Source organism: Tamandua tetradactyla, chromosome 10 (genome assembly GCF_023851605.1).
Source record: "Tamandua tetradactyla isolate mTamTet1 chromosome 10, mTamTet1.pri, whole genome shotgun sequence".
NCBI classification, from domain to species: domain Eukaryota; kingdom Metazoa; phylum Chordata; class Mammalia; order Pilosa; family Myrmecophagidae; genus Tamandua; species Tamandua tetradactyla.
This window is the reverse complement of record NC_135336.1, coordinates 93,770,272-93,793,833: the sequence shown is the minus strand read 5'-3', so window position 1 is coordinate 93,793,833 and position 23,562 is coordinate 93,770,272. Positions and strand designations below refer to the sequence as shown.

Below are 23,562 nucleotides of genomic sequence, written 5' to 3'. Positions count from 1 at the left end.
CGCACGTTGTTAAGCCGCCATCTTGACCCGGAAGTGTGAACACATATTTTTATATATACCTTTGAATGGATATTTGAAGGTTTAAAAGGCAATATAGATTTAATTTTAGCCATGACCAGATTCTTATAAAATGAAGAAAATCTAATCTTTGTAGATGTTTGTATGTAATTGGTACAAAAAAATACTGATGCTGCCAAGGTGAAGACATAGTCTGCAAGTATTACAGAAGTCTGTATTAATATTCTAGGAAACTGTTAGAGAAATCATTAAAATATATATTAATCTGAATAAAGTAGAACATTCAGCTGTGGCATGGAATATGGAACAAACTCATCTCCATAACACTTGGTATTTTCAAAATCATTACTTAACATTTTAGAGAGATGCTCTGGATGTTTTTTTTTAATTATTATTATTATTGAGATATTGTCACATACGGTCCATCCAAAGTATACAATCAATGGCTCTCACAATATCATCACACAGTTGTGTATTCATCATCATGATCATTTTTAGAACATTTGCATCACTCCAGAAAAGGAAATAAAAAGAAAACAACCATACATCCCATACCCCTTATCTTGCTCTCAATGACCAGTAGTATTGCAATCTACGCATTTACTTTACCCCTTATCCCCCCCCTATTATTTATTAATTTTTTGTTTTTATTTTCTTACTCATCTGTTCATACCCTGAATAAAGGAAGCATCAGACACAGGTTTTCACGATCACACCATCATGGTGTATAAACTATATAGTTATATAATCGTATTCAAGAATCAAGGTTACTGGAACACAGTTCAACAGTTTTAGGTACTTCCCTCCAGCCACTCCAATACACCCAAAACTAAAAAGGGATATTTATATAATGCGTAAGAATAATCTCCAAGATAACCTCTCGACTCTGAACACACATTAATATAAGCACTAAGATTCATGATTGCCAACTGCAAGTAACTGCACAAGAATGCTATGGTTTATCTCTTATTTGAACTGCTGATTAAAAGTCTATGGATAAATAAATTTTTATTTTAAAAAGTCTCTGGGTTACTCTGAAGCACATTATTAGAATTGGTGAAACTGGAATATGGAATCATAGATTAGATCTGATGTTGTATCTATGTTCAATCTGTAATTTTGGTAACAGCACGGTGGTAATGTAAGAAAATGTCCTCATTTGGAAGTATCTAGAGGTAAAGGAACAGGATGCACGTAATTTATTTTCAAATGATTCAGAATGTATATAGAGGGAGGGAGACAAAGAACGGTAGAGCAAATGTGGCAACTCTTGGAAAATGTACTAATACCAGCAACTGCTTACCTCTGTATTTCTTATTTGAGATACATAATCGCCCAAAACAGTGTTAGCTGGTTTCACTTTGCAGTTGAAAGTTTTCCTTATCAATAACAGTTGATTCCAATTTACCTTGATGTACTGAATACTATAAAATTGGCACTCTGAAAAGAGACATGGATTTAGAGAGAGTTCTTGTTCTAGCTTTATACTTAACAGCTTAACCAAGTGACAACTATCAGGAACAAAAGTTTGATTACTTATAAAATGCAAACATCGGAATGAAACTTGTTTTGAGTGCTTTGTAAAATGCAAAGTGCTATACAAACACATTTTTCTTTTGAACCATGCTGTGTTTAATATGTTGACCAGAGGTTAACACTCTTAGAAACCTATTTTAACACAGAAGTTATCTTATATTTTATTGCTTATAACCAAAGCCCTCTTTATACCTTTTTCTATGCACTTACATAGAAGGTAATAAATGATGATACTGTCTACAACTTACAAGCTTAGAAAGGTTAGTGCCTATTCCTGGCTCTATTTAGGAGATGTAAACATAAAAAACATTTGATTGCTCATTATTAGAAGCATCATGCCAAGTGAAACTTTCACAAATAGTGAGTTAGATGCAATTATTTCATCATGTGTAAAGTGTGAAAAAAGCACTTATACAGCTACTGTAAGGATTAAGAGAGAGTATATATCAAGCACTTAAAACAGTGCCTTAGCAGACAGTAAATACCGAATCAAATACACATCTGTTTATCTGTACCCTCATTTTACAGATAAACAGAAGCCTCTTTTTTGTTTTAACATTTTTATTATAAATAATGAACAAACACACAAACATTCTTGACATGCAAACATTCTTGACATGGTTACAATCACTGGCTCACAGTATCAACACATAGTTGTGTATTCATCACCATGATTATTTTTTTGAACATTTGCATGTCTCCAGCAAAAGAAAGAAAAAAGAAAAAACTCATACATGTTATACCCCTTATCACTCCCTTTTATTGACCACAAGTATTTCAGTATACTTAATTTATTTTAACCTTTGTTCCACCTATTATTTGTTTATTTTTATTCATATATTTTACTCATCTGTCCATACCGCAGATAAACGGAGCATCGGACACAAGATTTTCACAATCACACAGTCACATTGTGAAAGCTATATTATACAATCATCTTCAAGAAACATGGCTATTGGTACACAGCTCTACAGTTTCAAGTACTTCCCTCTAGCCACTCTAATAGACCATAAACTAAAAAGTGGATCTCTATGTAAGGCATAAGAATAACCTCTGGTCTCTGAATTCTCTCAGCCAGTGACACGTTATTTTGTCTCATTTCTCTCTTCCTTCTTTCCGTGGAGGTTTTCTCAATCCCTTGATGCTGAGTCCCAGCTCATTTTAGGATTTCTGTGCCATGTTGCCAGGGAGGTTTACACCCCTGGGAGTCATGTCTCACATAGAGAGGGGGAGGGCGGTGAGTTTGCTTGTTGTGTTGGCTGGAGAGAAAGGCCATATCTGAGCAACAAAAGAGGTTCTCTGGGGGTGATTCTCAGGCCTAATTTTAAGTAAGCTTAGCCTATCCTTTGCAGGGTTAAGTTTCATAGGGACAAACCCCAAGATTGAGGGTTCAGCCTATTGATTTGGTTGTCCCCACTGCTTGCCAGAATGTCTGAAATTCTCCAAATAGGGAAGCTGAATTTCTCCCCATTTCTCCCCATTCCCCCAAGGGGACTTTGCAAATGCTTCTCTATTCACTGTTTAAGCAGAAGTATCTTGCCTAAGGAACTCAGCAAGTAGAAAACACAGGATTTTCAACCCAGGTCTGACCCTCCAAACCTCTACCCTCCCTCCCCCCTTTTTAAAAACTACCTACCCCTATAATGGGAGGTAAACGTTAAACTGACAGCCAGGAAATCTAGATTCCCGTGGTTTCCAGGATACTCCTATCTTGAGTTTCTCTGACGTATACACAGGCCCTACCTACACCCGGCACAGTTCAATAAGCATTTGCCGAGTTAACGAAAACCAGATTTCCAGCTGCGGTCTGCCGCTAGCTTCACGACCTCCAGCAAGAGCGTTCACGTGTCCGCACAGCTGTCCGGCCAGCAAACCGGGAAGAGGCCCCGGAGTCCCGCGCTGGGAAACCTCGTCTTTCCCTTCCCAAAGGAGGGGACTTTACCGATGGCCGCCGCCCTCCGAACCGCAGACTTCAAGGGTCCAACACCCGTCCCCACTGCACTCTCCAACAGCCCCCATTCGCTTCAGGTACGACCAGGAAGGTATTTCTAACCCCCGCGCGGCCGCCCGTACGCGTCTCCCGGCGCGCCCCGAGCCTTCCCGACGCAGGCGCGTGGAGGGTTCGGACTACACCCCCCACAATCCCAATCGACCAAACCACCTCCTGCCCCGGGTGGGGGCAAAGGCGAGCGGGTCGCACTGCGGCAGAGCTTCTGGTGGTACCCTGCCTGTACCTTCCTGAATAGAATTTGCTTCAAAGGAGATTCTTGGTCTCACTGGTCAGGCAGGTGACTGTGCCTGTCAAGCCCGATTCTGCCCTTTCATCCCCTCTCCCAGGTAACTCCTGCATGTAAAGCGACAAATGGTCTAGTCCGGCGGAGACCCAGATCAGTGACCGCGGCGGATACCCCTGGGAAGTGGAGCGAGATCGAGCACACATGCGCAGAGCTGGAGCATGGGTGTGGGAACCGTCGAGCCCCTTCCCCGAGACTGAAGGTGAGTTGGGGGCGGGGCGTCTCTAGGTTGAGACTGACTCCTCCCTCCCAAAGGCCCCCCGCGAGGGATAACCACCATTATCCCAGCCAACTCAAAAAGCTGTTGCTCCCAATTATCTAGAAAAGTGGGATCTTCTCAGGAGCTCAGTTTTAGCGTTTACAAGCAAAACTCTACTTCCAATTAAACCACTTCCAGCATTTCATTACCATTGTCTGTGTAGGAGTCTTTTGTACCAGGTCAGGTGTTTAAAATGACAGCAAAAAAAAAAAAAAAAAAAAAAAAAAAAAAAGGCAGCAAGTATTTTGAAGGGGGTTTCACCTTTCATGTTGGTTTTCCTGGCAGCTAGCAAATTACGTCCTAACGACCTAAGGACCTTAAAGTCTTTGGACACTTGATTCTATTCTTTTCAGTAATAGACTGGGTACGTACTTTGTAATGTTCTGTGACTGTTTCATACCTGTAACTCTCCTCATGGGAAGACTTCTTGAGAAGGTGGCAATCATGATACACCAACTCAAGAAACTGGTGCTGATGAAATTTATAATCTGCTGGGGATACAGATAAAATGCCCTAATCTAAAAAAAAAAAAAAGAAAAAAGCCCTAATCCTGATCATTTGCTAATACCTTGCTAAGTGACCTGGTTATGTTGGGCCCATATTTTCTCATTAATAAAATGAGAAGATTGCATTAGCGCTCTCTAATTCTAGCTCTAAAATTCTGTGCTCAGTTGGTGAGGAGTAGAATCTAGCTTATATCACAATATATTAATGCTAGGCATCACTAACTTCCATTTCTCTGCTAACTTCAGTGAAATATAGCTATAAGAATTTTGGCAGAAGCATTAGAAAGAACTGCATTTTATTGTACTTGTCATTTCATACCCTCTGTTTTTAGTGCTGAAAATAGAAAATTAAGTGATAATACAGCTTTGTTCAACCTGTATTTGTTATTGTTCCATAGATCATTGCGGGGAAAAACTCTGGGTATAATAATGAACACAGTGTACCTGATGATGGCTCAAATATTAAGATCTCATCTAATAAATACTTCAGTGATTTCTAACCGAATGAAAATGTTTCCAATCCCTGGTGTCATTAGGAATAGAATGATGTCAACTCATAAATCCAAAAAGAAGATCAGAGAATATTACAGGCTGCTGAATCTTGATGAAGGATGCTCCGCAGATGATGTCAGAGAATCTTTTCGCAATCTGGCCAAGCAATACCATCCAGATAGTGGCTCTCGTACAGCTGATTCTACAACATTTATAAGGGTCGAAGAAGCTTATAGGAATGTGCTTTCCCATGTGATAGAACAAACAAATGCCAGACAGAATAAAGTTGAAGATGAGGAAGAAGAGGATAAATTCAAATATAAAACACCCCAACATCGGCATTATTTAAGTTTCGAAGGTATTGGTTTTGGGCCTCCGAGTCAACGAGAGAAGCAGTATAACCAATTTAGAGCAGATCGTGCGACTGAGCAGGTGATGGAATATCAAAAGCAGAAACTACAAAGTCAGTATTTTGCTAATAGCATAATTGCTAAAGATGTGAGACAGAGTAAAAACCAAAAGATAACTCAAGCAATGGAGCGTTTAGTGGAGGATCTCATTCAGGAATCGATGGCAAAAGGAGACTTTGACAATCTCAGCGGGAAAGGAAAACCTCTCAAAAAGTTTTCTGGCTGTTCGTATATTGATCCCATGACTCACAACCTGAACAGGATATTGATAGATAATGGCTACCAACCAGAATGGATCCTAATGCAAAAGGAAATAAAGGAGACCGTTGAGCAGCTGAGAGAGGAAATTTTAGTGTCAAGGAAAAAACTTGGGAATCCAATGACACCAACTGAACAGAAGCAGTGGAATCAAGTCTGTGAGCAGTTTCAGGAAAACATCAAAAAGCTGAACAAGCGAATTAGTGATTTTAATTTAATTGTTCCCCTCTTGACCAGGCAAAAAGTCCATTTTGATGCCCAGAAAGAAATCATCAGGGCCCAGAAAATGTATGAGACCCTTCTAAAAACAGAAGTTGTCACAGATAAAAATCCAAATAATATTGGTCAGACGGAAAGGGAGGAAACACCTGAAATCAAGTCAGGTTTTTTAAAATTGACAAATCTGTGGAGATTTATTAAAATATGACCATTTCAGTGCTCACAATTACAAAATTGCCCCCAAATCATTTTCAGCTGCCCTGACATCAAGCATAGAGAATGAGATTTACTGCCATAACCCAAGAATTTGAGAACTCTTTCCTTCTATTCTATTCACCAAACAAATCACACCCCGTATGATGTCTAAGTGAGAAAGCTGTAAATAATGGAATTAGAGAAATTTTCAACCAGCTTTGCTCTGAGGATATAGCAAGAAAAGTATAGAAATGACTTTTAAAGAAAATAATTTAATCCATTTCAGAATTTAAATGTTAGTCGTCAGGTGAAATGAGCCAGGACAGGTATTCAGTCTTGAGAACTATATGAGGCATCCTAAAAGTCTAAGTACAGTTTAAGCTCTAACTACTTAAAAGGTTACTGTCTGCTGTCATCAAACATAGCTACTTAAACTAAACTAAAAATTTGTTATCCAAAAGACAAAAGTGAAATTTAAACCGCTAACTTTCCAAACTATGTCTTCTGTGACTTTGCAACATTTGTGTTTCTGAGGTTATTAAGTGTAAAACCGTTCCAAAACTTTTGGGATAACTTTGATGTGGTAGAAATGTTAAGAGCAGAAATTAGTTCCATGGACTTATTGCACTCTTTTTATTAAGGCCTTCTTCTGTGGGTACTGAATGAAAAATCAGCTGCATGAAACTACTTCTTGTCTCATCTCATGATTCTTTGGCTGCAGAAATGGATCAGCCAATGGACCAGTTGATTTTGTTACTCTAGAAATAAACTCCAGTGTCCACTTTTCAAGAGTTTGAGTGTATTTTGTGACTCCTCAGAGGTGGGGAAACGACAACAAGCCTGGGTTCAATAAAAATTAAGATTTCACACCTAGCTTCACCTCTAATCAGATTGAATTTTGCATTTCCGTAAATCCATTTTAAGCCTCCCTATCAGACTCCCAGAGGCTTTTTTTGCAGTATGAAAATACCTGTATCCTGTTTTAGGGACTTAATTTTTTGTACTAGGAAATTTTAATAAGAAAAGACAAGATATCTTAATTGTGTGCCAATTTACATTCTTGGCATAAGCAAGAGATTGACATTCATGAGATTGTGTATACCACTCATTTTAAGGAAATCTGTGTTTGGGGGTTTAGTTACTGTTTTAGGCATAAGAATTAGGCAATTTGAAGGATGCAAAAGATGGTTGAAAGAACTAGTTTGCTTGACTCTAGAGCACTGTGTTATAGATAGAAGTATGGCACCTGCCATTCTGATTTTGGAAGAACAAGTTATTTTGCAATGTGTTTGATAGTTAAAACAGCAAATCTACATCTTCAAAACTACATCTTCAAAAGGAAATGTCCAGCCTTTCTGTCTAGATGGCGGGTTATTAATTGTTATAATATTATTTTATTGAGTGAATTATCATCTTCTATGATAGTGTTGCTCTAAACAAAATCCTAAACTATATAAAATATACCTTTACAATAAGAGCTAAAAGTTCCAAGCCTTTTTAAAAGGCTCTGATTCTGTAAATCTTGTCAAAAAACAGAAATTCCATGTAGAATACCTAACTGCATTGCAGCAACATACATGATTGAAATCTTTTTCAATGTTGGATCACGGGAAGATAAGGGTACCAGAAAATTCCAGTAAATTCTTCATATTAGCACAGGGCACTTTGTTTTTGTAAATGTCCAAATTAATAAAGTTATTTTAATGATTCCTCAATGGTCCATGGTTGTATAAACAACTAATAGTGACAGTAACCATATGTTTGGCTGACTACTTAAATATTTTTTATCTTTGTGATTGTTGATTTCATAGCAGATTTTTACATAGATTCTTGTTATGAGAGGGAAAATTCACTTAGGTAGAACATGTACTTGTTTAAGTAACCAGACTCCAGGTCAGAAAAAAATATTGTGACCAGTGGATAAGAGCTTGTTTTTTTTAATTTTTTAATTTTCTTTTTAAAATACCAAAAAAATACCAAACAAATGCAAACATTCTTATTTTGATCATTCCATTCTAAATATTTAGTCAGTAATTCACAATATCATCACATAGTTTCATGTTTGTCATCATGATCATTTCTTGGAACATTTGCATCTATTCAGAAAAAGAAATAAAATGAAAACAGAGAAAAATTTTTACATACCATACCCCTTACCCCTCCCTTTCATTGATCATTAGCATTTCAAACTAAATTTATTTTAACATTTGTTCTGCCTATTATTTATTTTTATTCCATATATTCTACTTGTCTGTTGACAAGGTAGATAAAAGGAGCATCAAACACAAGGTTTTCACAATCACACAGTCACATGGTGAAAGCTCTATCATTATACGATCATCTTCAAGAAACATGGCTACTGGAACACAGCTCCACATTTTCAGGCAGTTCCCTGCAGCCTCTTCATTACATCTTGACTAACAAGGTGATATCTATTTAATGTGTAGGAATAACCTCCAGGATAACCATGCAACTCTGTTTGAAATCTCTCAGCCATTGACACTTTGTCTCATTTCACTCTTTCCCCTTTTGATTAGAAGGGTTTCTCAATCCCTTGATGCTGAATCTCAGCTCATTATAGGATTTCTGTCCCAAGCTGCCAGGAAGGCCCACACACCTGGGTGTCATGTCCCACGTAGACAGGGGGAGGGCGGTAAGTGTGCTTGTTTTGTTGGCTGGAGAGAGAGGCCACATCTGAGCAACAAAAGAAGTTTTCTTGGGGATGACTCTCAGGCCTAAATTTTAAGTAGGCTTGACCTATCCTTTGTGGGGTTAAGTTTCATGTGATCAAACCCCAAGACTGGGGGCTCAGCCTATAGCTTTAGTTGTCCACACTGCTTGTGAGAATATCAAGAATTCAACTTGGGGAAATTGAATTTCCCCCCTTTATGAGAGCTTCTTGAATTGGAAACTGACATACATATATCTCTCTTATGAGCAATGATGACCTTCTATCCATGCTTCTTCACCTAAGTTGGTCCGTGTGAGCTTTTCAAGTGTAGTGGGTAATTTATTTTGTTTTCTTAACTCAGTCACTAATTTTTTTTTTCTTTCTCTTCATCCCACTCCTCACGCTCCAGGGCCACCCCTTGTGTTCAGGAATCTGACCCAGCATTCTGGGATTGGAGCCATATCAATGTCAGCTGTGGAAATCAGGTTTTACCTTTGTTCTATGTGCCTGTGTTTAGGCCTCAGTCTTTTCTCTGGGACCTCAGGACTCAAGTTTAAATTCCCTTGGGGAATGGTTGCATTACTGTTCCTTTTATCATTGTACTGCTCTTGGGGTATGTACCCCTCCCACGGATGGAAGCCTCTCTTAATCTTGCCTCTGTGGTTGCAGCCCTACTGTCTCCTGACATACTTTCCTGCCACCAACTCCCTGGCTTCCAGTCCTGAGGCCTCAGCCACCTTTTGCTCTATTCCTGATACCTCACCAGGGACATATGGCTCATGCTAGTCGGCAGGCTTCTAGGAATACTGCGTTTCCCTTTCGACAGTGCTTTATTCATTCAACATTCCCTGCAAACTCAATATTCAACATTCATTCAACATTCCCTGCAAACTAGGACGAACATTCATTTAGGTTAGTTTGCAGGCTTTTAGGAGTACTGCATTTCCCTTTTGATGGTGTTTTGTTCATTCAACAGTGTTTTATTCATTCAACATTCCCTGAAAGGGAATTCACCATTTAACTGTCTGGATTCTCTCAAAGTCAGTCATTGAGGAGGGCAAATGAAACTTTGGCTCCAAGTGTGGCCCTCAGTTTATCATTTTCCTTAGTCTTAATGCTGCTACCACCTCCCTGGCTCAAGCAGGGACACTGGGTTTCTTCTACTCCCCAGCCAAAGGGCTGACTTCCAAATGTCAAAATCCCCCTTGCCCAGAAAAGACCAGACTGGAACATCTGAATATAACTTTGTCCTAGGATGGGATAGCCCTAGGATGGGATAACTTGGCTGGTGGCTCTCTCCAACTGCCTCTGATCCCAGGTCCCAGCCTATTGTGAAGCAGTAGAGCCTACTGGTCTTCTACCCCCAGGAGACCCAAGCAGTGCCCTAAGCATACCTCTACGCCTCCAAATCCAGACTCAAGAAAATAAGCTTGAGGGAATCAGATCTTTTTCAGCCAAGACCAACTCCATAGCTTCCTGTGCAAGGACCACTTCCACCCCAGGTGTGTACCATAGTCCCCTACCTACCCTTAAGAGATGAAGTGGACTCTACCAAAAGGTTTCTGCAGAACAGATGCATCAGAATAAACCAAATAAGCCTACCATTAATTCAGAAGACTCCCACTTATGGTTGTGGAAAAGGGGGTTGTCCCTAGCATACAAATGTAAAGAAGATACCTGGGCCCATGAGAACATTCCAGCGAGGAACATATGGTCCAGTGGTGACTTTGCTAGACATTTGTGGCTGGGTCTCTCTCCTCAGTGAGCTTTCAGCTCTATGAGTGAACCTAGTTCCATGGCCTTGTCCTCTCAGTTTTCCATCCAGCCGCAGTTTACACCGTGATTTGCCCAGGTGGCCCAAATTCTCAGGAAGATTTATCTAGATGGTGTAGTGGACATTTGTTGTACTTGTGGGAGCCTGTCACCTTTCAAATGACCCATATTTAAGGAAATCCCAATGTTTAGCTCCTGTTTCACCACTCACAAAAGTCAGAACTCCCAGTTCCTTCCTTGCACCTCAGGAATGGCGCATGACCCAGTCTCTGCCCACAACACCTGTCCTAGGAGATGCGGGGTTCAGGATGAGGCACAGGAGGAAACGTGTTTGCTTCTTGTGAGGTTCTACTTTACTGGTGCAGGAAGGCGATGGCTGCCAGGTGGAACTCCTGGCACAGAAGTGGCATTGGTGGCAGTGACAATATAATGGCAGCCAAAACGGAGGCAGCGGTTTTCTCCTCTGCCTTCTTTTCTTTGTGGTTTTAGGCATTATTCCTAGAAAGAGACTTAAGTCACTTTCTCCAGCTCTTCCAAAAGGCTGCCTAAGAGTTCTCTAATAAATCCCTTTGTGCTTGATCCAGCCACTGGGAGTTGGGGTGGGGGGGGGGGATGTGTGTGTGGTGGGGGCAGCTCCTAAATTTTGTAGGTTGATTGCTAGCTCTTCATAGGTAAGAAATATTCGTTGGAAGCACAAGAAATAGGGGAATTACTTTAAATATGTGTTAAGCATAAAAATGACTGCCAGTATTTTAAGAATTTAAATTTAGATTTTTTTTATATCTGTAACAAAAACTGACGATTACATACAAACTTCCAAAAACAAAAAAAATACTTTTGTCAGTATTTCCTGGCATCTGCTTCTGAGTCTTTCTCTACAGCAGCATAGCAAATAGCTACTTATTTCTAATTGGCTGGTGGTGTTGCATAAGCTTATATCTGCAATGTGAAAAAAAGGTAGATACAAGCATATGCACACGTTGTAGAATTGACTGAGGGGTTGTGGTCTTTAATTATACATGCAACGTCTACTATCTTAAAACTCAACAGGTGATCGTATATCCTATTGCCCACAGTTTGTGAGGCAGGAAAAGAGAAGGTACGTAGAGCCACTTATACCAGGTCTAATCATCATCAACAATTTCTCGTATATCCTTCCAAAAATTTTATATATAAATATATATTAGGATTGAATTGTGTTCCTCACAAAGACGTATTTAGGTCCTAACCCACAGTCCTATGGACGTGAACTCATTAGTAAATAGCATCTTCCACGATAAGTTGAGGCCAACGTGACTCAGGGTAAACCTTAATCCAATGTGAGTCCACATCTCAGAAAAAACTTGGATACAGAGTCAGTAGGAGACAGGAGGAGACAGATGGCTATGTGATCGAGGCAGAGACTGAATTAGAGATTGTTGGCAAGCCATCAACAGAATGCTATAGACTTTGGAGAAAGCATAGTTTTGGGCTTTTCACCTCCAAAACTGTCAGACAATGAATTCCTGTTTTTGAAGTTAGCCAGTGTGTGGTTCTTTATTACAGCAGCCCAAGCAAGCTAAGATAACACACGAACACACACACACAAACACACATCACCTCAAAAACAAACACGAATGTGAACACACTATACTCACACTTCTAAACTTTTTCTTCACCTGCCTATTAACATATCTCCAGGTTCTTTCTAAATGAGGACATATAGCTCTACATCATTCTTTGTTAGACCTCTGTAATATGGTATGCCTCATGGAAATCAGAACTAATCAGTTCTGAGCAAATAAAAAAATAGCAGTGCAAACACCACTGCAAGATTACACAAAGAGAAACCATGAGGCATAGATAGAGCAACTGCAGACTGAAGTTACCAGGAATCGGAAATGAGATATTGCAGAATAAGGAGGTGTGTTAGTTTACAAGCTGCCAGAATGTGATATACCAGAACTGGAATGGCTTTTAAAATGTGGAATTTAAGAAGTTATAAGTTTGAAGTCCTAAGCATATAAAAATTCCAAACTAAGGCCTCCAGGAAAAGATAACTTAATTCAAGGAAGGCTGATGGATCAGGAACACCTCTGTCAGCTGGGTAGTAATATGGCTGGCCTCTGCTGGTCCTTTGCTACTGGGATGCATTGCTTTCAGCCTCTATTCTTGTGGGGGTTCCTCACTTTGCTTCTCCAGGGCTGATTTTCATCTCTTAGCTTCCCTTGGCTCTCTCCAGGTTCTAGCTTGCTTATCATCTCATAGCGACAACTGCTGGGCTCCAAGCATCTCCAAACATCTGTGTCAGCTCTGCTCTGGAGTTTCTGTCATTTCTCCAAAATATTTCCCCTTTTAAAGATTCTAGTAATCTAATTAAGTCCCATCTGGAATGGGTGAAGTCAGATCTCCTTCTAATCAAAAGCTTCCAACCTACAATACTGAATTGGGATTAGAAGACATGGCTGCTTCCTCAAGATTGGATCAGGATTAAAACATGACTTTTCTGGGGTACATATGTTTTCAAACCGGCACAGGAGGTATAAAGTAAATATGGGGTACCAAAAAGGTAACAATAGCTCACACCTGTTGAACGCTTTCCTTGCATTAACACATGTTGCATTAACACAACAGCCCGATAACACAGATACTACTATGAACTCCTCTTTTTTAATTAATTAAAAAATATATATAACAACAAACACAAACATTCTTAGCATATGATCATTTCGTTCTACATATATAATCAGTAATTCACAATTTCATCACATAGTTGCATATTCATCATCATGCTCATTTCTTAGAACATTTGCATCAATTCAGAAAAAGAAATAAAAAGACAACAGAAAAAAATTCATACATACCGTACCCCTTATCCCTCCTTTTCATTGATCATAGCATTTCAATCTATGAACTCCTTTTAAGAGATGAGGAAATATAGGAACAGACAGGTTAAATAAGCTGTCTTGGGCCACACAGCTAGAAAGCTGCAGAGGATTTGAACTCTGACAGTATGTGGTTGCTCTGGTTCTGGAGCCCTTCTCTTACCCATGCGCCGCTCTACGCTGTTTGCAGACTGGAGACGGGAACAAGACCCCCTTAACACCTGCCCTCTGGAATGAAGATCCAACAACTCCATTAACTGAGGTTCCGGGGGTCGCCTGGGATTCAGTGTGCTTTATGGTTGAACTATCATTCTTGTCCTTGATTTCCCATAAGGTCCCTGCCTCTCTTAATGCCCCTAATATCGATGAGACGAGTGTGATATTATGAATGGATGTAGTGAAAGGGCATGAACTATGGACGTAGGCAGGTCTTACTTCAGATCCAGATTTTGTCCCTCAGTCAATGTGTGACCTTCTTAAGCTTCAGTTTCCCCATTCAGTCCACAAATACGTACAATCAGACCCAACTTGCAGGAATGTTGTAAATCTTAAATGTGATGAACACGAAATGCGGGTTCCAGGGTGGGGTCCTGCATGGCAAGTCAGGGGTCCTCAGTGGAGGAATCCCTGCCCCTCCCCTCCTCCAGCAAGACATTTTGGATATTTGAGGAGGATTCCAGGGCACAAATCTGTGACACTGTGATTGGAGAGGTGCTTACTAACAGAGCTTATATTTAGCAGATTTGCACCAGTATGCTGTGCTGGCTGGCATCCATTCTGGTTGGTTGGTGAGTCCTTGCCACCCTAGTTGTTCAATATTTCGAACATCAGTCCTGACCACAGGCATTTAGGAGGTGGTGCAAGGATGCGAGGTGTTCTGCAGTGTCAGGACAATCAACCACAGTGAGAAATTCTTTCAAATGTCCCACGAGAAATTCATATGCTTGAAAAGCCTCCTTGCAATGATCTAAATCTAGAACTGAAATTATGTTTTACATATAAACAGAACATATTTGCATGATTTTAATATACATTAAGTTCTTTACACATGCAACTGCTGCTGTGCAAGTTGAATTTTACCTTCTTGAGAATTTTACCAACATTTGTATCCCATTTCAGGAAAATATTGCTAGTGTTTGAGTTACCAGTACTATGTAACTATTGCAGTTTGCTTTTGTAGCCGCAAATGCAAATATGTACCAGAGGAGATTTGAGATTTATTTTAGCTTTAAACCAAATATGATTAAGTTAGCGAGTATGATGGTTTGAAGCTGTATGTACTCTAGAAATACATGTTCTTAACTCTGATCCATTCCTGTGGGTGTGAACCCACTATAAATAGTGTAAGGAGAACCTTCTGATGATGCTACTTCAGTTAAGGTGTGACCCACAGCAATCTGAATGGCTCTTATCCTTCTACTGAAGTCTTTTACAAGAGAATGAAATTCAGACAGAAAGTGAAAGCAATGAAAGCAAGAAGTTGAAACCAGTGAAACCCAGAAGATCAGGGAGAGACCAGCAGACACCGCCATGTGCCTTGCCTGTGTGTCAGAGGAGCCAAGTATCGCCTGCAGCCTGTCTTCAGGAAGAAAGCATCACCTTTATAATGCCTTGATTTAGACATTTTCATGGCCTCAAACTGTAAGCTAGTAGATTCCCATTGTTAAAGCCATTTCATGGTATCTGCTTTAAGCAGCTTAGGAAGCAATGGGTATGGTAGCCAGTCTCCACAATGCTCCCTCCCCCGCCCCCCATGACTGCATCTTCTGATATTCATGTTTTTGTATAATCCCTTCTCACATTGTATCAGGGTTGGTCTGTGTGGCCAAAAGAATATAGCATGTCACTTTTGAGGTTACAGGCTTCCTGCTGTCCCACTCTCTCTCGTGTGGCTCACTCTGGGGGAAGTCAGCTGCCTTGTCTTGTGGTAGCCCTGTGGAGAGGCCCATGTGGCAAGAAAGCGAGTGCTCCAGCCAACAGCCTTGTGAGTGAGCCTTGTTGGAAGCACATCCTCCAGCCCCGGTCAAGGCTCATATGATACAGCCCCATACAACTGACCAACAAGCTCATGAGAGTCCTGAGCCAGAAAAACCCAGCTAAGCTGCTCCTAGGTTCCTGATCCTCAGAAACTGTAATAAATAAATGTTTGAGTTTTAAGTAGCTAAGTTTGGAGGTAATTTCTTTTATAGCAATAGATAGTGAATACAGTAGACATGCATGAAACTCAGGGCTTTCATTCCTTTCATCAATAAACATTTTTAAAATATTTAATATTCATTGCTTGGATATTTTAATGATAGTCAGTCTGCATTGTAAAAAATACATGTTCCATCCCTCTACTGCATATTATCAATAGCCCTTTCCAACATGAAAATGTTAGAAGGGGCATAGCCCAAATACCCGTAAAGAGTAGGAGAAAGATCATAGGTGATCGTGGAGATATACAGAGAAGGTGGGGTTTAACAAATGAGTATGGGTGTTGAACATTGACATTCCTTTTAGTTTCTAATGCTTTACAGCAGTTAGAAGTTAAAAACCTAAAATGATGAAATTGTAACCCCTACCAATGTCTGAAATCTGTCCTACAGCTAATTGTTGCGATGTGCTTTGAAATTTATTGTTTTTTAGTATATATATTATTTTTCACAAAAAAAGACAAAAAATTCCTTCTAGCCTCCAATGTTTTAGAGCAGCTAGAAGGAAAAAACTAAAATAGTGGAATGGTAACCTATAACAATCTCTGAAATCTGTTCTGTTATCTACTTATTGAAATGTACTTTGAAAATCATTGATTTTTTTTCCTTTTCTTTCTACCATAATATTTAACAATAAAAAAACATTTAAAAAATTCAAAGTAAAAAAACAAAACAAAACTTAAAAATTTCCCCATTTGTGAAATCTTCAGTTGTAAACTCTGTGCATATATGATTGTCTGGAAATATCTTTTAGTTCATCAACATTCTTGCAAATTTTTCCATTAGATACAGTAGACATTTATTTGGCTTTCTACGCATCAAAGATACATTAAACTGGTTTAGAGTTTCTGTTTGAACTAATAGAATATTTCGGTAATGGATGGTAGTGATGGGCAGCACAACATTGTGAAAGTAATCAATACAGCTGAATTATATACTTGAAAATGGGAAATTTTATGGCGTATATATGTTATCAAAATCAAAAATACTTAAAAAGATATATTGAAGATACTATAGCTTTGGTAGTTTTGAATGACTTTGTTGCTCTTCCAAAGTCAACCCTCCATAAAATTGACAGACTTTGAAAAAAAATTACAAAGTCAAAATGATTTATTAATTTTGGGGTCACCTGTTGTGTTTCCGGGGGTTAACTTTATACTCTTCCCAGACAGCCTTCACATAACTTGTCTATGGCTTCTTGTCTCACTGCATCTTTTTTTGACCCATCCTCTGTTTCCTGCTCTAGTCGAAGGATTTGTCTCCGTATCAGTCTTTTTGAACACTTGTGTCTGGACGCATCCCTGACAGGGAGTTCGTGTGGTATTTCATCACCATCTCTTCCCATGACATAGCACAGAGGATTATTTTAGACGTGACGCTTACAAAAAGGTTTCCTTTTTCTTATATACAAATAGGTCTGTTGTGTTATTACTCATTCTAAAAGCTAGATTTTATTTTTGTGTCCACTTATATCTCATAACTTTCATTTTCCAACACTTCTTTTATCAATTAAAAATTTTTTTTTTGCGTGGGCAGGCACCGGGAATCGAACCAGGGTCTCTGGCATGGCAGGCTAGAACCCAACACTTCTTTTTTAAAATTTTATTTATTGAGAAATCTTCACACACATACAGTCCATACATGACAATCAAAGGCTTACAATATCATCACACGGTTGTATATTCATCACCATGATCATTTTGAGAACATTTGCATCACTCCAGAAAAAGAAATAAAAAAGGAAAAAACTCTCATACATCCTATATCCCTTACCCCTCCCTCTCATTGACCACTAGTATTTCAATCTACCCAATTTATTTTACCCCTTATCCCTCCTATTATTTATTTATTTATTATCCATATTTATTTTACTCATCTATCCATACCCTGGATAAAAGGAGCATCAGACACAAGGTTTTCACAATCACACAGTCATATTGTAAAACTATATTGTGTTCTAAGTATATTGTTTGTTTTCTTAAAAAAAAATTAAAAGCAAAACGCTATATTGTTATACAATCGTCCTCAAGAATCAAGGCTACTGGAACACAGCTCACAGCTCAAGTTTCCTCCAGCCACTCCAAAACACTGTCAACTAAAAAGGCTTATCTATATAACGCATAAGAATAACCTCCAGGATAACCTCTCAACTCTGTTTGAAATCTCTCAGTCACTGACACTTTATTTTGTCTCATTTCCCTCTTCTCCCCTTTTGGTCAAGAAGGCTTTCTCAATCCCACGATGCTGGGTCCTGGCTCATTCCAGGAGTTCTGTCCTATGTTGCCAGGGAGATTTACACCCCTGGGAATCATGTCCCAAGGGGGGCAGGCCATGAGTTTGCCTGCCAAGTTGGCTTAGAGAGAGAGGCTACATCTGAGCAACAAAAGAAGTTCTCTGGGAGTGACTCTTAGGCATAATTTTAAGTAGGCTTAACTTCTTCTTTCCTGGAATAAACTTCATAGGGGCGAACCCCAAGATTGAGGTCTCAGCCTATTGGTTTAGTTGTCCTCACTGCTTGTGAGAATATCAGGAATTCCCCAAATGGGGAAGTTGAATATTTTCTCCTTTCTTCCTAGTCCCCCAAGGGGGCTTTGCAAATAGTTTTTAACTTAGTGCCCAGTTTGCTCTGAGATATATCAAGACATCACACTAACCTGGACAAACCAACATGATTTCACACCCTATTCAAGATTCCCTGTACTTATGGTGTTCAACTAAACTAGCCATACAAGTTAAATTAGGAAATGCATTGCCCAAAATATAAATTTTGCACCAAATAAATATCTCTCCCTTCAGTCTCACATAGAAGTTGAAGTTTTAAAATATGGGCAATATCATCCTTTACCCTGTATTCTGATCTACCTTAGTCCTGTCCAGATTAGCTTCATTCACGTCTCTAGTCAAAGTCTGATTCCTTTTTTAACTTTTTAAACAGTTCCCGTATGGGGATAATGCTGACTTCCATAGATTCAGAGCTCTAACTCTGAGTGTTGGTTGTCAAATACCCAAAGTTTCTGGGAACCACCAGGTGATATATGAACCACTCAGAATTAAGAAATAAAAATTATGTGATTTCTATAAGAGCTTACAATCTAGGACCCTTTACACTGGGCCTAACCTGATAACCCATGCTCTTGACTTCAATTCACCAAGTTTGTTTATTATAGTTACTCCATATGAGCGAGGCATGATAATATTTGTTATTTTGTTTCTGACATTTCATTCAACGTAGTCCTTAAGGCTTATTCGCTTAGTTGCATGCTTCACAATTTCCTTTCTTCTTGTGGTTGTCCAGCGCTTCTTGATTAGAATGTCTTCTGACTTCTTACTTCCCTAAATTTCAAGCCTATTCAATTTAAGCAGGTGCAAGCATCTGACTATCACATTATATCCTCTATTGTAATCCTGATTATTAGTACATTAAACTTTATGTTTTTAAAAATTCTAAATTATTTCCTTTCTGTTTCTCTTCATAATACTTAAGGCATTATGCTATTTTTTAAAAAAATTATGTGCACTTTGTCAACAAAGGAGTAGAACATATAGAATAAAAGTAAATAATAGGGGGAACAAATGCTAAGATAAATTTAGTTTGAAATGCTAATGATCAATGAAAGCGAGGGGTAAGGGGTATGGTAGATATAATCTTTTTTTTTTCCTGTGTTCGTTTTATTTCTTTTTCTATTGTCTTTTTATTTCTTTTTCTGAATTAATGCAAATGTTCTAAGAAATGATGAATATGCAACTAAGTGATGATATTGTGAATTACTGATTATATATGTTGATGTTTTATTTGGTTTCTTAATTTTTAAATTAATAAATAAATTTTAAAAAAGTATGTGCATCACACAATTAGTAATAAAAAAGATTATGGGCATGGGTAAGCTACATTTTCTAGGAAATTCCATTTCCAGATAATTAAAATAGTTGTTTTAAGAAGGGAACTGAGGTTAGATGCATAAAGTTCTGTCATCCTTTGTTACAGGAATTGGTTAATTTCACCAGGCCTAAACCAATTGTTGCCTGGCGTTTCTCTGGGTTAAGGGATTGGTTCGTGGGTAGTTTAATCAGGGGAAAACAACTTCTGACAACCAGAAGGGGAGTCTGCCTTAGGAAGAAGGCACTTCTGTGGCCTACTCATGGAGAAACAAGATGAAACACCATCATTGAGCCCGTGGCTCATGCTGCCTTGAAGGTAACCTGACATCTAACTTTCAAGTTCTATGAGCCAGTGAATCCTTTTTATTATTTAAGCCAGTTTGAAATTTTTGCTTTGTTACTTGTAGAGGAAAGAAATCAACTGCTAAATGTAACCACTGTCTTTAGAATCTAGATTGCAGAAAAATATTTCCTCTTCCACTTATATCAAATTATCTTGCAAACTTTGGTTTCTAAAGAACAGTCTTCCCTGCAAATGAACATCCATCCTTTTGGGGGAGCTCTATTTCAGACCCACAAAAGTATGAGTGATTTTAGTCACACTCCACCAGGATACAAGAAGTTTAGCAGCTGCATAAAATTTATTCACATGAAGCGTTTTTGTTATACACTCTATAAATTTATGGGGAAGAAGAGAGATGCTATTTTGGGAAGTATATGTTTACATGACATACTTCAGTCTTTTGGCTAGTTCCTGTGGCACACATTAAAAAATATATTTTTATTGAGATTTCTTCACACATGTACAGTCCATCCAAAGTATACAATCAATGGCCCACAAATATCATCATAAAGTTGTGTATTCATCACCATGCTAATTTTTAGAACATTTGCATCACTCCAAAAAAATAAAGAGAAAAAAGAAAAAAACCCACACATCCCATACCCCTGCCCCTCTTTCTTATTGACCACTAGTACTGCAATCTACCCATTTTTTTTAAACCCTTACTTGCACCCCCATTATTTATTTATTATTTCTTCACTCATCTGCCCATAGCCTAGATGAAGGAAGTGTCAACCATCGGGTTTTTTTTTTAAGTAGAAAGTCTGCTTTTATTACAAATTGTACTTGACAAAGAATTATATCAGTGATAGAAAAAGATAGAAACAAGGGTGAGAAGCCAAGTTCTATGGGGAGATGCTCATGGGAGGATTGGAAATGGGTAGCCATCAGCAGTTAAGAGCTCCAAGAGGGCAGCTAACTCTTATGATGAAAACTATCTCATTTTCTATATCCTTCTCTGGCCAGTCTATCAGCTTCTTCATTGCCTCTGATGCCACAATGAGCAGGAACATATTGCCATTTAATATCCATTCCTTGGGAAGCTTGATCAATCTTCTGAAATTCTGCTTTATTGACAACATCTCTTCCAGAAGCTGTTTTCCATCCATTTTCTTTCCAGTTACCAATCCATTCTGTCATGCCTTTGATGACAAACTGGCTATCTGTTCCAATGGTGAGTTCATTCATGTTTTGGCTCCTGGCTTGCTTAATGGCTTTGTAGGCTGCCTGCAGTTCAGCTGTTTGGTTTGTCTGCCGTCCAGAAACCCTCTCACGTGCATTTAGAGGATGGCCACGTCCCCAGTAGACTCCAATTCCTGCTTCTGCACCATCTCTTCCATTATTTTTGCAGCTGCCATCTATATAAACATCTATCTGATCTGAGCCCCAGCCAGAAGCCTGTCCGCGTTGTCTCCAGGAGCTCATGTCGTCCTTTTCCAGTCCCAACGCTCAGCGTCGTCCGGGTTCCAGTTATGGGGTGTCTTTGGTCTCCAATCATTGGGTTTTTGAAGTCCTTTTTTATTTTTTACTTTTATTGAGATATCTCCTGTGGCACACATTTGGTGGTTTCTGTTTTTGTGTTTTTTTTTCACATGGGCAGTCATTGGGAATCGAACCCAGGTCTCCAGCATGGCAGGTGAGAACTCTGCCTGCTGAGCCATTGTGGCCCACCCCACGCATTTGGTTATTTACTCTCAAAAGATGGGAAGTGAAAGCCACTTCATCAGAGCAAGACCATGAAGCAGTCCTGAGAAAGCAAGAACAGACTAGTCTCCCTGTACTCCCCCTTTCTCTCAGTAGGCTTGCACCAAAACAAGACTGGGTTCTACCTGTCCAGTTTTAGGTGAAGTATTTTTTTTTTTTTTTTTTTTTTTTTTTTTTTTTTTTAAAGAGAGGGAGGAAGGGAAGGAAAGACAGAGAAGGAAGGAAGGAAGGGAGGAAGAAAGGGAAACATTTTTAAACATTTTCTTGTTTTTATTATATTTTGTTTGTTTGTTTGTTTTTTACATGGGCTGGGGCCAGGAATCGAACCGGGGTCCTCCGGCACGGCAGGCAAGCACTCTTGCCCGCTGAGCCACCGCGGCCCGCCCTGAAGTATTTTTTTTAGTGCAAATATAAGAATGTTTTTTCATGGTCTAGGGCAAATATACATCACTATTACGAGGTGTTAATAATAGGGTGGTTGGTATGTGGGAAAAATACAACTAATGCAAACTCTAGACTACATTAGCAGTAATATTGTAATATTCTTTCATCAGTTGTAACAAAGGTACTATACCAATGTTAAGCGTCAGTGGAGGGTGGTTTAAGGGGTATGGGATTTTTCTTTTTGAGCCAGGGGAATGTTCTCAAATTGATTATGGTGATGAATGCACAGCTTTATGATCATACCGAGAGCCAATGATTGTACACTTTGGATGGATCTTATTCACACTGTGTGAGTAAAAGGATTAAAAAAGAAAATCTTGGGGAATCTTAAAATCCTTAAATGAGATTTATCTGTTTCAGAAAAAAAAAAAAGAGAGAGAGAGATGAGATTTAAGACGATGGTAGACATTGGTAAGTGTTCACCAATACCTATTCTTTCTTTCTTCCACAGTATAGAAACCCCATTTCCAGTCTCCCTTGCTGCTTAGCGTAGCCAAGTGATTAGGTTTTTGCCACAAAGATGAAAGCAGAAATGATACATGTCACCTTTGGAAAAGATACTTAAACAGGGAGGGTCCTCCCTCTCTTCTGGTCATTGTAAAGCAAGCACAATGGCTGGAACTCCAGCAGCTCTGTTAAACCATGAGGTAATATTAGGAATGGAAGCTGATATCTTTCAAACGCCCAAACATTTTTAGAGCACTAGATATGCTAATACTAATACATGTGTGACTCTTTCTGGCATGAAAAAGGAGGCTGCATCTTGGTCTCCACTAAGAGCCTGACCAGGTCCAAACCAACTTTGAACTTCTTAAGCACAGAGGGAAATAAATATTTATTTTGTTTAAGCCACTGCTAATTTGTGGTGTTTTGTTCCAGCTACTCAAAGCCAAACCTAATTTTAATATAATAATCAAAACAGAAGCAAGAGTAATTCAAAAACTAACTAGTTTTAAGATTGCACATACTTACTGAGCTCCTAGATCACAGCACAATTATATGGATGGTAGATCATGTATCCAAACATGTATTATTCACCAAGTTATGAAATATAAAAGTGGTATCTATGAAACTGAGAACTGGGGAAATAGAAAATACCAAAAAGTTAGTATTATCCCTCTTACATGTATAAGATCTATATGAATAACTTTATCCAGAATGACATGTTGTGATAACTACATGACAAAATCTTTCACTTCATTATACCTAAGGTAAACAAGTTTTTTAGATGCTATGGTGGTTTGGAGCTATGGGCCCCAGAAAAACATGTTCTTAAATTTAATCCATTCCTGTGGAAGTGAATCCATTGTAAGTGGAACTTTTTGATGAGGTTACTTCCTTTAAGGTGTGGCCCACCACAATCAGGATGGGTCTTGATGCTATTATGGAGTCCTTTACAAGTAGGATGAAATTCATACAGAAAGGCCCAGAGGCAGCAGCCAGAAGCTGAATGTCAACAGAACCTGGAAGAGCAGGGAGAGGCCAGGACAGGGTGCCATGTG

At 39.0% G+C, this 23,562-nt stretch overlaps 1 protein-coding gene, 1 long non-coding RNA gene and 1 pseudogene across 5 annotated transcripts in view; 1 reads left to right on the top strand and 2 right to left on the bottom strand.

The window, feature by feature from the left end:
• Positions 1 to 3,644, bottom strand: part of LOC143648624 (uncharacterized) — a 46,528-nt gene extending 42,884 nt beyond the window's left edge. Inside the window, exons 1-3 of one of the 2 annotated variants that reach the window (XR_013158675.1) lie at positions 3,191 to 3,644; positions 2,606 to 2,813; positions 1,322 to 1,458 (exon numbers count right to left, since the gene is read on the bottom strand). This is a non-coding gene — a long non-coding RNA (uncharacterized LOC143648624). The remainder of the gene's footprint in view (positions 1 to 1,321; positions 1,459 to 2,605; positions 2,814 to 3,190) is intronic. The other variant, XR_013158676.1, reaches the window with a different exon arrangement.
• On the top strand, positions 3,288 to 6,988 carry DNAJC28 (DnaJ heat shock protein family (Hsp40) member C28). Of its 3 annotated transcripts, none has more exons than XM_077118873.1 (3): positions 3,288 to 3,582; positions 3,892 to 4,050; positions 5,012 to 6,988. In XM_077118873.1, exon 3 carries the CDS (start codon positions 5,043 to 5,045, stop codon positions 6,198 to 6,200), a length of 1,158 nt encoding a protein of 385 aa, XP_076974988.1. In that variant the 5' UTR covers positions 3,288 to 3,582; positions 3,892 to 4,050; positions 5,012 to 5,042; the 3' UTR covers positions 6,201 to 6,988. The 3 variants fall into 3 exon arrangements, with proteins under 3 accessions (XP_076974988.1, XP_076974991.1, XP_076974990.1); XM_077118876.1 differs by having other exon boundaries at positions 5,150 to 5,262; XM_077118875.1 differs by lacking the exon at positions 3,288 to 3,582 and having other exon boundaries at positions 3,598 to 4,050; positions 5,150 to 6,988.
• Positions 6,989 to 20,851: 13,863 nt separating this feature from the next.
• Positions 20,852 to 21,337, bottom strand: LOC143647729 (ribonuclease H1 pseudogene; annotated as a pseudogene).
• Positions 21,338 to 23,562: the final 2,225 nt, after the last annotated feature.

Coding starts and splice junctions, on each gene's coding strand:
- DNAJC28 (XM_077118873.1), top strand. CDS start 5,043: ATGAACACAGTGTACCTGATGATGGCTCAAATATTAAGATCTCATCTA.